The sequence below is a fragment of the Alligator mississippiensis genome, chromosome 3 (genome assembly GCF_030867095.1).
Source record: "Alligator mississippiensis isolate rAllMis1 chromosome 3, rAllMis1, whole genome shotgun sequence".
Classification (NCBI taxonomy): Eukaryota; Metazoa; Chordata; order Crocodylia; family Alligatoridae; genus Alligator; species Alligator mississippiensis.
In genome coordinates, this window is record NC_081826.1 from 143,989,869 (window position 1) to 144,002,954 (window position 13,086).

Genomic DNA, 13,086 nt, shown 5'->3' on the forward strand with positions numbered 1-13,086 from the left:
TTTGAACTGCTTCTCAAAATGTGCACAAATTTCCTTTATATGTGGGGCAGTACCTCCTTCCCCCACCCCGCCTGTCCTTCCTGAGCAAGTTATGCCCATCCTTGACAGTAATGTGAACTATCCTACTACATCTCTGTAATCTCAATTACAGTATCATTCTGCAATTGTACTAAGTCCTCCCATTTTTCCTGTTTGTTCTTGCGCTTCTCTCATTAGTATATAAACATTTTGGGTAACTAACTGATTATCCTGCTTTCTCCCTCCTTCCCCTTACTAAATTTTAGTACAGGTTCCCTGGCTGTTTACATATCTCTGGGCTGCACTGCACTGCATATCTCTGACATTGCAACCATGTGTTGATCTCCAGGATTCATTTGCTCCTATCTGGGCCTTTTCCCTTGACTGGAAAGATTGTTGAATATCATCATGAGTGTTGGCAGTGTCATTAGTGCCCACATAGATGAGCAACATAGGATAGTAGTCAGAGGGCCAGATGAGTCTCAGCAACCCTTCTGTGCCATCTCAGATTCAGCCTCCAGAGGTAGGAGTCAGTTTCCTAAAATGGGTGGGAAGTGCTCCTATATTATGCCAGGGATGCAATTGAAATGGAAAGTGTAAATGAGTTTGGCATACACAACTGACTTTATGCTGCATAGTGTACTATTATAAAATGTTAAGTAGATACAGTAGGAATGTATTTATTGTTGCTTTCACTTTTGAAATATCATTTAAGACTCCTCCCCAATTAATCATAGAGCATAATTTGCTTTTTTAAGAGCATTTAGAAAAAGCAAGAAAAATAAATGCCTCCTACATTTTTATCTCCTTCCTTTAACCAGGGGTAGGGAACCCCTGGCACAAGTGCCAGAGCATGGTACACACAAGTGTTTTGCTTGGCATGTATGCATCAGGGCTGATGATGGGGAAGGGGCAGGGCTGTGCTGCCATAACAAGGACCAGACCTTTCTTGGCTTCCCCACTGTGTGCCCCAGGCATGACAACATCTTACAGGTGGAAGTTGTTGTGAGTGTTTTGGGCACTCTGCCCAAAAATGTTGCCAACCCCTGCTTTAAACTTTGATGTCTTCCCTTTATTACTATATTACCAAGTAGTAAGGTAAAGGTAAAGGCATAAAAAATGTTGTTGGACAGTTTCTGATTAAGAACAGCCATTTTGATGATATTAAAGGGTACTAAATGATGCCTTAATTTCAAAAGTATTATTGGGGTATTCTTAAACTTACAGTTTACTTGTCAGGTAAATTTTAGAAGCACTTCTGGTAGAGAAAAGGTACTACAGAAATCTTCATGCAAATGTTTTAAAGACAATTTGTCTTAAAGTCATGCCTGTCTTAATGCCTTTAGCCTTTCCTTATATGGCTTGCTTTCTCTCACTTGTCATCTTCATTACCCCTCTCCCCCATCCCATTTTCATTCCTTTCCTTTGAACCTTCTTGGATTTGTCGTACATTTCTTAAAATATGGTGTACAGATTAGACCCTGTATCGTAACTGAGGAATAATCAGCGCGAAACAGAGTTGTACTATGACCTCGTATGTCTTGGATCCAATGAGTTTGTCAATGTAACCCAAGATAGCGCTTACTTTTATTCACACACACACACACACACACACACACACACACCCCCTTCGATCGTCATAACCCTTAGGACGTTCTCAGCATTTTTGGGTGTCTTTCCTCCCCCCCCCGCCCCCCCGGTGAAGCATCTCATGTTTGTCCTTGCTGAATTCAATTGCATTGTTCATTGCTCAGTTCTCTAATTCACTGAGATCATTTTGGATTTTAATTAAGCTCTCTGAAGCATGGCTTGGCAAAGCTTCAGAAGCAGTGGGCGGAATTATCCAATTATTGGTCTGAGGCAAACTGGCCCTTCTGACCCAGCTGCTGCTGCGCCACTTGATTCATTCTGCCACCTGGCAGTGACTGGCAAAGCCCCCTTGACTGAAGTACCGGCTTCACAAGCGAGATAGAAATGGCTCTGTGGGCTGGATCCAGCCTACCAGTCAGAGGTTGCCACCCATGCTCTAAAGTGTTTGCTGTCCCATCCAGTTCTGTGTTGTTTGCAGATTTGAGGTATATACTCTTAAGACTCCCTTACTTTGAGGTATATGCTGTTATACTCCGTTACTTCATCCAAGTCATTAATAAAAATTATGAACCAGACTAGACCCAAAACTGATCCTGCAGGACTTTCTCAGTACTCTTCCCAGTTTGCTCTTGATACATTAATTACTGATGGTTGCCTACAGTTTTTCAACCACATGGTTGTTCCAGGTGTCTTACCAATATGTTATGTAGTACTGTGGTGAAAACCTTACTGGAGTCAGTGTATTGTCTGACCATGTTCACTGTACTCCAGTCAGAGAGGGAAACCAGTTTGGTTTGGCATGAGTTGTTTTCAACAAATCCATTTCAGCTGCCAGTAGTCATCTTTTACCCTTCTAGGTGATTGCAAACTAATTATTTCAGAATTTGTTCAAATAGCAGACATATTGTAGTTAGGCTTATAAATTAATAATTCCATAGATTTTCCTTTGTAAAGATGAATAATACATTTATTCTCCTCCAGCCTTCTGGGACCTCACCAGTTTTCCATCATTTCTCAAATAATCTGGAGGGGACCTGCTGAACTGAATCTAGTCCATTGCATTTGGAGGCAACCATTTGTCCAAAAGCGTCCATGAAACTGTCTGTACCAGCCCTCTCTTGTGTGATTGCTAGTGGCTCAAAGATTTCATATGCTGGTTCTTTCTATATCCTGTGGTATACTGCATGAAGCCATGCAGGACTGATTCATTCAACCAGTGATTTTCAACCTGTGTTCTGCAGACCCTCAGGTCTGCAGACTGTGTCTAAGGCAGGGATGGGCAATTATTTTGGGCAGAGGGCCGCTTACTGAGTTTTGGCAAGCCATCGGGGGCTGCCTGACAGGCAGCTCAGGACAGATAAATATTAATTTTCTAAATTTTTAGGGGCCCTGCAGGCCAGATAGAATGGCCTGGCGGGCCACATCCAGTTCCTGGGCCACATTTTGCCCCCTCCTGGTCTAAGGGGTCCATGAAAGATGGCTATGATCAATCATAAGCATGTGATACCCACACTTACAAGTCAAATGGGGTTGCACCTCCATTTGACATTTTTGTAGGCATTAGCAAATGAAAGATGATTGAAAACCACTACATTCAACAAATCAAATGTTCTTTGGCTTCTTCATTAGTCTAAGCTCCCCCATCTTTTGTACATTGACTTTGCTAACAAAAAACAAAGCAGGCATTGAGCAGCTCAGCCTTTCTTGCATCTTCAATTATAGCTCTCTTTCCCCACTAAGCAGCATACTTAGTTTCCTTTGCCTTTCTTTTACTTTTGACATACGTCCTTATCAAGCCCCTTGTCACTTTTGATCTCCTTTTGTCCTGATTTTGTACTTCACAGTGCTGTGGTAGTTTTTCATACATCTTCAGTGACTGTTCTCACATTCCACTTCTTTTATGGGTATCTATTGTGCATCTTTTGATTTTTCAGTAATTAAATTTCTTGTATAGTTAGATTAGTTTCTTGCAATTTGTCTGATTTCTCCTATGCTTTAGTGCTGACTACAATTACTATTAAATTTTTTAGGAATAGGTAATAATTCTACTTTCTTTTATCTGTATAAACATTTTGCAGAGGTTACATTACACATATTAGTATTAATTTTGGGGCATATACTTAAAACAAATTTCTCTTAAGGGACTACGCTATTAAAAATGAATTCTGCACTGTGGGATGCATTGGCAGGAGTCTCTGGAAATTGGGATGAATCTTATAGTAAACAGGGAAGCATAGATGGCTGAGGATGAGGAGGCGTATCTGAGATCTGCATGTTTGACTGCAGATTATCAAATGGCTGTGGAAGGAAGGAGTAGATCCTGGTGGTGTTGGGTTACAGCTTCTTGTCTATTTATTCTTTGGAAAAGGTGTCTACCCAGGTAGAGAAAATCTTCAACATTCTCCAAGGATAGTCATCTAATTGTAATATGTGGAGGAGCACCTGGTCATTTTAGGGTAGGTGGTAAAGGGTCTTGATTTTCTTGAAGTTAACAGTGAGTCCAAGCATTTTATGCGCTTTACAGAAGCAATCAAGAGTGACCTGGAGCTCTTTAATTGAGTGGGCACGCTCAACACAAGCATCAACATATTGAATATTAGTAATGGAGGTCTTGGTTGCCTTGGATTTACAATATAACTGATTAATGTTAAAGAAGCTTCTTCCCATGCAATACTGGATGCTGACTCCACATGGAAGTCTATCAGCAGTGAGATGCAAAATATCAGTGATACAGATGGAAAAGAGTGTTGGTGCAATTACACATCTTTGGTTGACTTCAGTTCTAATAGCGAAGGGATCTGTTTCCAAGCTACTGCTTAGGACAGTTGCTGCCATGTCATTGTGAAGAAGTCTGATAATAGTAACACATTTTGGTTGGCATACAAATTTCATGGGAGTAGTATACGTAGAAACATCAAAGAGAGATCCTTAGATTTTTTGGGGGGTTACTTTTACATTAGTTTCAGGATTTTGAGAGAAACTGCTCAGCTATCAACTGTTTTTCTTTGATCTTCTCTGATCTCAGTATGTATACAGACCCTATTAATCTTAGTCTGGTTGGACTCATGTTAATCTTAGTCTGGTTGGACTCATGTAATTGTAGCTCTGGGCTTGTGGTTTGGGATCATAATGGGAATTCCATTGGGATCTTTTAATCTGAGACTGCAGGCAACTTAAGATGCCAGGTGCCCACTTTTTAAAAATATTCTACAGAATTGTGAACCTGCTAGACTTCCATAGAGCCAGTGATATAGACACTTGTGTGTGTGCGTCCTGTTCCCAAGGACTTTGAAATTGCAAAATATTATTTCAGGTGGAGTACTAGGGGCAGGAAGATTAACTGTTGAAGACAGTGGTTGATAAACTTGTGAAAGGTATTGCATGAGGAGGTGCATTCTTCAGTAGGAGACTGAACTTTGTCTCAGTAGGTCCCTTCCAGTCCTTTGTTCCTAAATTCCAGCATTTCAAACAAAATAGCCACATGTTCCTAAAAAAAATTCTTGCTGAATTTTCTCTTACATTGGCTTTTTCTACTATTTATAATTTTGCTCTTATGTTTACACTTACATTTGTTCTCTAGCTCCTTCAGATTTAGCGTCCAGGGCATAATTTAATTTAATTTAGTTGTAAATTATGCTTGCTATTATTTCTTAAAATCACCTTAACTGTTATGTGCTCCAGGCATCAGTCACCATTTAGCTTCTTTGTTTTCTTTTTTATTATTATTTTGAAGTAATATTCTATCAAGCAAAGCCACCTTTACATAATTTTTTAGATGTCTGGATGTCCTTTTGTGGTTGGTTGAATCCTTGTTAAAAAATTGGAGGGGAAAGTTGGACTCTCCTGAACAATAGCTCCTTTGCTAAGCACATTGCATGACCTTGTCATTTTATATTTTAATATTTCTTGTTTAAAAATAGCTTGTGCTGTACATGATCTTAATTAGATAATTCTTTTCTGTAAATGTACTGAAGAGTTCACATTTTTTCTAAATTTATTTGCAGGTGCAAAGAGAAGAAATATGATTATTATAAATTGCCCAAAACTTCTGTTATAATAGCTTTCTACAATGAAGCTTGGTCAACACTTCTGCGAACAGTTCACAGTGTTCTTGAGACATCCCCAGATATTCTGCTGGAAGAAGTTATTCTTGTGGATGATTACAGTGACAAAGGTAGGCATCTTATTCTATAAGTAAGTTTCCCTTTGAGCATGTTTACAAGAATGGAAAGTATACTGATTTAGTAACAGCACACTAAAATTCTAAAAGTATTGCATCTTTCCATAATGTAACTGGAAGTCAATTTTTTATTGTAACTGGAAGTTAGTTTTAAGTCTGGCGTGCTTGGTTTTAACTATCAAGTTTAGAGGCCTGTTTGGTTTGTTGGGAGGAATGATAAACTAATGGTTCTGCCAGTAACTTTGAGCTTTGGAGATCTGAATTCCAGTGCTGCCTCCAAGACAGATTTCAACCACTGCATGGCCTTTGGCCAAACCACTGCTCTGAGTCTTGTTTTTAATGTTTAAAATGGGAAGAACAGTACTTCTGAACAGTCCAGTGAGGTAGAGAGGGAAAAACCTGCTGAGGACTGGGAAGATACTGGATACGAGAGCAGGTGTTCTCAGTGCTCTTAGACTCAGGGCACTCCTCAGATGATGCCAGCTCTTGACTTCCACTTGTTTTTTGTTTGTTTGTTTGTTTTTACTACAGAAAAAATAATAGAGCAATTGTTCTGTTGTAAAGAACTTGGAAAGATCACAGCAGGTCAGAATGTATTTAACACTATGGATTCCTGTTTGAAATATCTGGGTTTATCTTGTGAACCATCTTTACACGTAACAGAGCTAATGTCATGTAGCACCCTGTGGCACCCTTGAAAGTATATCAAGACACCCCAAGGTGCCACAGTACTTTGGTTGAGAATCAGTGTGCTAGAGTAGTAGGAACTACACTAGACAGTAGGTAGGCAAATGGGTAGTCAAAAGGTATTAGATGTAATGTTGCCTTGTATTCATGAGCCCAATCACAGGGATATGAATAGTTATAACTGCTGCATGTAGATATTATACTAATGAAACAGTATTGGTATACTGTTAAAATGAATGTGCAGTAGTCAAATAAGTCTAATTGGCCTTAGATATTTTTTAATTGTTACTTACAAATTACTTTCAAGATTTTGAGAGATCCTACTAAGATTATGTAAAAGTTCATAAAAAATACTAAAATTACTGGTATTGACTTGAATGTATGTAAAACTTCAAAGCATTTTCTACTTTTCTATGGAATATGTTATTAAAATTAAGGGTTACGTCGCTACGGTACTAGAAAAGATGGTGGGTGGTATTACTATTATCTGAAATTCACTTGAAGAGTGGTATGTAAAAAAAAAAAAAAAAAGTAGAAACTCCATTATCATGATAGCATTGTACTGCTTTCACATTATTACTTTTCTTTCTCTTTTAACCACTGCTTAACTCCAAACACAGGTAATTCATAAAGCCACAGTGAAGGTTTATGAAATAGTTATAACATTTTATATCCAAACCAGTGAATACATTTAGATTATATTTTTTCATTATTATTATTCTTCCATGGCTTATTTCTGAATATATTGTTCTACTATATTGTCACATCTAGGTTTGAGTGCTGCTCAGTTAATTTTTTGAATTGTCGTACATCAACAAAAGCATTTATCACTGTTTTTTTTTCTTTAATTAAAATATGTATTTTGAAATACAATCTATGTTTCCAAATGCATAATCAGGTATTTTCCATACATGATAGTACACATGCTAGAATTTATTTTTGTCTAGAATTCATATACATGAATAAATTAACCACATTAATGCAACATCAGTATTGGGAAAACAGATACTTATTTCATTGAATGGTTCTGAGTTCTGTGATCAGTTACCAGGTAGCTCCCTCATGTTGAATGGACATGTACATGGCTCATAGAGTGACTGATCATGCCCAATCTTTGAGCCATGAAGCACAAGCAGGATTTCTGGATGCTTTAGGCACTAGAAATGAGTAAGAATACAGAGAATCTGTCCTCTGCTTTTAACTTTTCCCCAGCACCCAAACAACATGAAATAGAAAGGGGAAGCCAACAGGTTCAGATGTGAAGAAGTGCGATGATTGGTGGCACCTAGGCATTGTAGCTATTGAGGTATATTGCATAGGAACATTGAAATAAAAGCATGTGTGTGATTTCAATCAATTATTCTTATATGGCAGTAGATCACATTTTCAGCTTGTTCAACAACAACTTAGAGGAGGAACCCCGGATACTTAGGCATGTGTACTTGACCTGTTAGAAAGGACTTCCAGCCTCTTGATTAAGGCCATCCCAGTGCACTTCCACACGCGAGTGTTCCACATTATGCCAGGTGCACTTTGTTTTCCCATTCAAAAAGCTGCTTTTGGCAGCAAACCCTTCATGGGCAAAAATCCCACAAACACTGAAAAGTTAAGACCTTAACCCTAAAAATGCTTCTGTTGGTATATAGTTTCCTCAACTGAATAGTTTCCTTTGATTTCAGTAAGACTACTTTATACTTAGATTGCGCTTGTTCATAATTGTTTGAAGCGTCTGGGGCAAAAGTTATAGGGTTTTTTAAATGTAGGTTTTAGTAATATAAAATCTTAGTTAATATTTCATCAGTTCTGTTTTTAAGGTAAGAATGAAAAGCTACTTAGGCTTTCAATACTTTAACAAAGGTATTGTGAAATTATTATTTTTTGTACATAAGACAAAATGTTCAGAAACAGGTTTAATCTTTTAAGGTCATGATTTTAAAAAGGACAAGCATCATTTAGGAGCACAAGTTTTTAGTGACTTCAGTATGTGTACCCTAAATGGAGACCTGCCATCTGGGTCAGGCATTTCTGCTTGTGCATGCTGCATTTTGTCAGTGGAGCAGTGGTTGCAAAGATGGCACAGGCTATTTATCCAGCAGTTTGATATTCATATGATGTTATATTTTTGCTGTATGGATATAAAGGGGGTTCAGAACTGGTGTTTAGCAGCATAGAGGAAATGTATAAAATGTTTATATTGAAAAAAATCTCTAAAATCTAAAGAGCTTCTAACTATTAGCAAACCAATTAGAGAAATTAATAAATCTTGAATTTGTCCATCTGAGTTTTATACTACCTGTTTCCCTGACCTGTCAAAGCATGGGGGCCATGCCAGATCTTAGAGGTAGTTGGGGTCAGAGCACACAGCACTAGTAGTAATACACTGATGAAAAGGTAGCTTTTTCTAACATGCTGCATACAATGTTGTAGCGATCTGTTCATCCTTTTTGTTACAGAACATCTAAAGGAGACACTGGAAAACTATGTGGCTGCTTTACGCAAGGTACGTCTTATCCGCGCAAACAAGAGAGAAGGATTGGTTCGAGCACGGCTGCTGGGAGCTTCTCTAGCAAAAGGCGATGTTTTGACATTTCTTGATTGCCACTGTGAATGCCATGAGGGATGGCTTGAGCCCCTGTTGGAAAGGTACATGTATACTGCATAATCCCCTAATAATTTGAGGGGAAAAATGTTCATTTGGTAAATTCCTGCATTTATAATGCATTTCAATGGGATGTTGGCTCAAATTCTTTAGACAAATTTCATAGAATCATAAAATCATAGAACTGGAAAGGGACCTGTAAGATCATCAAGTCGGTCCCCTGCCATGGGCCGGAAGTTATTGGGCTCAGACAAGCTTGACAAGGTGCCCGTCCAGCCTCATCTTGAACAGCTCCAAGGAGGGTGATGGCACCACCTCTGCTGGGAGTGTTCCAGATTCTGGTGTCCCTTACAGAGAAAAAGTTTTTTCTTATGTCTAGCCTGAATTTACCTGCTATTAGTTTATGCCCATTGGTCCTTGTCCTCCCTTGAGGTACCTTCCTGAAGAGTTGCTCCCCTAGTTCTTGATGCTCACCCCTGGCGTATGTGTAGGCAGCTATCAAGTCACCTCTCAGCCTTCTCTTACTCAGACTCAACAGGCTCACTTCCCTGAGTCTCTCCTCATAGGGCCTACCCTCCATGCCCTTGACTATACGGGTGGCTCTTCTTTGTACCCTCTTGAGCCTATCCACATCTTTCTTGAAGTGCGGTACCCGGAACTGGACACAGTACTCCAGTTGAGGCCTCACCAATGTCAAGTACAGAGGGAGGAGCACCTCCCTGGATCTGTTGGCTATACATTGGCTGATGCAGGCCACAGTTCTATTTGCCCTTCTGGCAACCGCATCGCACTGTTGGCTCATATTTATCTTCCAGTGGATCATGACCCCCAGATCTTGTTCAGATGCTGTGCCAGCCAGCAACCTCTTGTAAATGATTCTTCTCTTTTTTTTCTTTTTTTTTTCTTTTTTTAACTGTCCTTTGGAGGCGTGGACACCTGTAACAATTAAAACAAATGTTTCAAATGCCTCTGAAATATTTCAAAAGGCCAGCATACAGGCCCTTTAAAATGTTCCTGAAGTGGTTTAAACACGTCAAAATAGTTACTCTTTACATGAAGTACTATTTTGGAGCATTTTCCTTTTGGCTATGTCTGAATAGAGATGGGAGGGAAGTCAAGACAAGCAATCTGCCAGCTGCCGCTCTGGGTTCTGAGGCACAGCTGGGCCTCCACTGAGACTCTTACCTTTCTTCTCCCACTCTTAGCCCAAGAAGTTGAGGGGATTGGAGTTGGAGGGCTTAGCTTCAGGAAGAACTCCTGGGAGGCCACAAGTGTTGGACAGGGGGCTGTAATCCCAACTCTGGTGGGAGCAGAGATTCTAGGGCGAGAGGAGTGTAGAGCAGAGCAGCAGATTGCTTCAGCCTCCCCTACTGCACTAGAAGAGCTGCAGTGTTTTGAAATGTTCTACCTTGGAACAGCAGAAGGACTGCATGTCATTCCTTTGGTGGAAAGTTTCAGTTGTTACATCTGCCCACAAGACCCCTTTCCTGATTGTTCTTAACTTCCTACACATTTTTTCCCCTAGCATAGTTGTACAAGGGAAATTCTAGACATAGTAGATTAATTGACCAGATTAGATGGAAAACATCGGAGAAAAGAAATACTGAAAGCAGGAACTTGTGTGCTTTTCTTTTAATCAGAATACTGAAGAAACAGCTTTAAGTATGGGCAGACAGTTTAGGCCAGTGGTTTTCATTCTTCTTAGACTCAAGGCACCCCTTGGAAAATGACAGCTCTTAGTTTTCACTCTTTATCTACTGTAGAAAAATAATAGAACAGCTTTTCTGTTTCAAAGCACTCAGAAAGAACACAATTATGGATTTCTCTTTGAAATCTTTGGATTTATTTTGTGAATCACGTTTGTAACTCTAACAGTGCTAATATTGTGGGGTGCCCTGTGTCACCCTTGAAAAGGATCTCAAGGCACCCTGGTTGAGAATCACTGGTCTAGACAGTAATTGCTATATAGTTTAGGTAAGCCACTAGATGGCAGTCTTAGGAAAGACTTTGGACATGTTTCCCCTTTGCTGAAATTGTATGGAAGGCAATTAGCTACAGAGTTAGCCTTGTGCACGTAAACTTAATAAGGCTTTTTCATAATGTGTACCTTTTTTATTTGAGGTTGGGACAAATTAGGAACATAGTTGACTCTCTCACTTGTATACTGGATATGTTTTGCATGGAGTGGTTCAATCCTGACTCTCAAAAAAACCCACTAGCCAAGTTTTACTGTTTGCATATCTTATTTCTTTTGTCACTATGCTCACGTGTCTTTTTAAAATACACTACAAAACATTCCTGCTCTGGATGGAGAAATGTTCAGTTCTTCATGTTTTGTGCCAGTATGGATCCTACGGTGGATCTAGCACACACCTCATGTGCTAGACAAAAGGCTTGGTAAGAGGGGTCTGTTTGGGCTTGTGTGTATAACTGTGCTGCTTCCTGCTCTCGTAAGGAACAGTGCAATCAAGACCCCTCTTGAGTTCTTCCCATGGAAGCAGAGTGGAATCTGGCTAGTGTCCAGTCCCCTTGTAGTTCATAGTTCAAACTATAGACTGCTTCTGACCTACTATATTTGATAACCATGAACTGATCCAACTTGTGTGAACAGATCTCAAGTGCTCAGAACCCTATTTTCCAGCCTTTGCATAGGCCCCTGATCTTGGTATGCATGAAACCCTTCAGGCTTTAAACCATGTTGAGCCTATGGTTAGATGAAGCCTCTTGACAGCTGCCTGTTTTACCTGGAAGACTCATATTGTCAGTGCTCAATACACTTGTCTTTCTCAAGTAGAATGTGGAAGGCACAAGGTGCAAAACCAAAGCACCATCTTCTACAGTAGTTTAGAAACTTCTGAGTCCCTAAGGAAACTCCACAAGCCTGTACCATCCATTGCCCAATTTAGCAGGCAGGTAAGGCCTAGCATTAGTCTGGAGAAGATCCTGCCAAGAGAAAATTCAATACTGACACCCTTGGCCCAGAGGCAACCTTAAAAATTGACAGGTAGCAGCGAGATACCTTTGTTGTCTAAGTCAGGCACTGAGCATCCTCTCCAAACAGCAAAGCAGATGGTAGAGAAAGAGCTTTTGGAAGGATGAGCAGAGCAAAGCCTTTGCATATGAATCCACCAAGCTCCACATGATACTATCCCACTAAGGGATAGGAAGAAGGAACAGCCATTGTGCAGAAAGCTCTGCTGACATCAGTTCTTATTCCAGTGGTATAGCCTCAGCATTGACCCAGAGGTCTTTACTATAAATTTAACCTTGCTGCAGTGTGTCACAACCAGTACAAGTAGTTTTGTAGAGTTAGAATCCACACTGACATGGATGTGCAGGGGCACAGTTACTACAGTCAGTAACATTTCTTTTTTGTATTGCAAAAATTGTGTATTAAGAAGCACTTCTCCAATCGTAAGATTTCTAATTTATGATAGAAATTCCTAATAGTATCCAAAATAACATTATTTTCCTTTTTATAAAATATCTTAGAATTGGTGAAGAGGAGTCAGCTGTTGTGTGTCCTGTTATTGATGTTATTGACTGGAATACATTTGAGTACTTGGGCAATGCTGGGGAGCCACAGATTGGTGGGTTTGACTGGAGATTGGTTTTCACGTGGCACCTTATACCAGAGAGGGAGCAGAAACGAAGAAGGTCTAAGACAGATGTCATCAGGTGAATGATTATTTTTTCTGTATATCTGTAAATATTACATTTTGTAAATGGGTTCAATTTCAGCTGAAAATGAACTGAAATAAATAAATGTGAATAAGTGAACACTTACCATTTAGTATTGAAATTGAAGTACATATTCGTTTTTTAAAACCTTTTTTTAAATATTGTTTCAAGTCATGCTCTTAGCAAAATTTTCTTTTCGAAAAGATCTGCAGGTATTTTTGCCATGTAAGTTGTCATGAATACATTTATTCAGGAAATGCTTCTTGCCTAATAAAATAAGTTTAGTGCTCAGGCTAGTGGAATAATAGAACTACACTTGGAAGAAAAAGTG

General features: G+C 39.4%; 1 protein-coding gene across 1 annotated transcript in view; it reads left to right on the plus strand.

Annotated features, from left to right (window-relative positions):
* GALNT12 (polypeptide N-acetylgalactosaminyltransferase 12) overlaps positions 1-13,086 on the plus strand; it is an 80,198-nt gene that overhangs the window by 15,783 nt on the left and 51,329 nt on the right. The window contains exons 2-4 of the mRNA XM_019491080.2: positions 5,613-5,782; positions 8,929-9,118; positions 12,567-12,752. Coding sequence (XP_019346625.2) covers positions 5,613-5,782; positions 8,929-9,118; positions 12,567-12,752 — 546 coding nt within the window. The remainder of the gene's footprint in view (positions 1-5,612; positions 5,783-8,928; positions 9,119-12,566; positions 12,753-13,086) is intronic.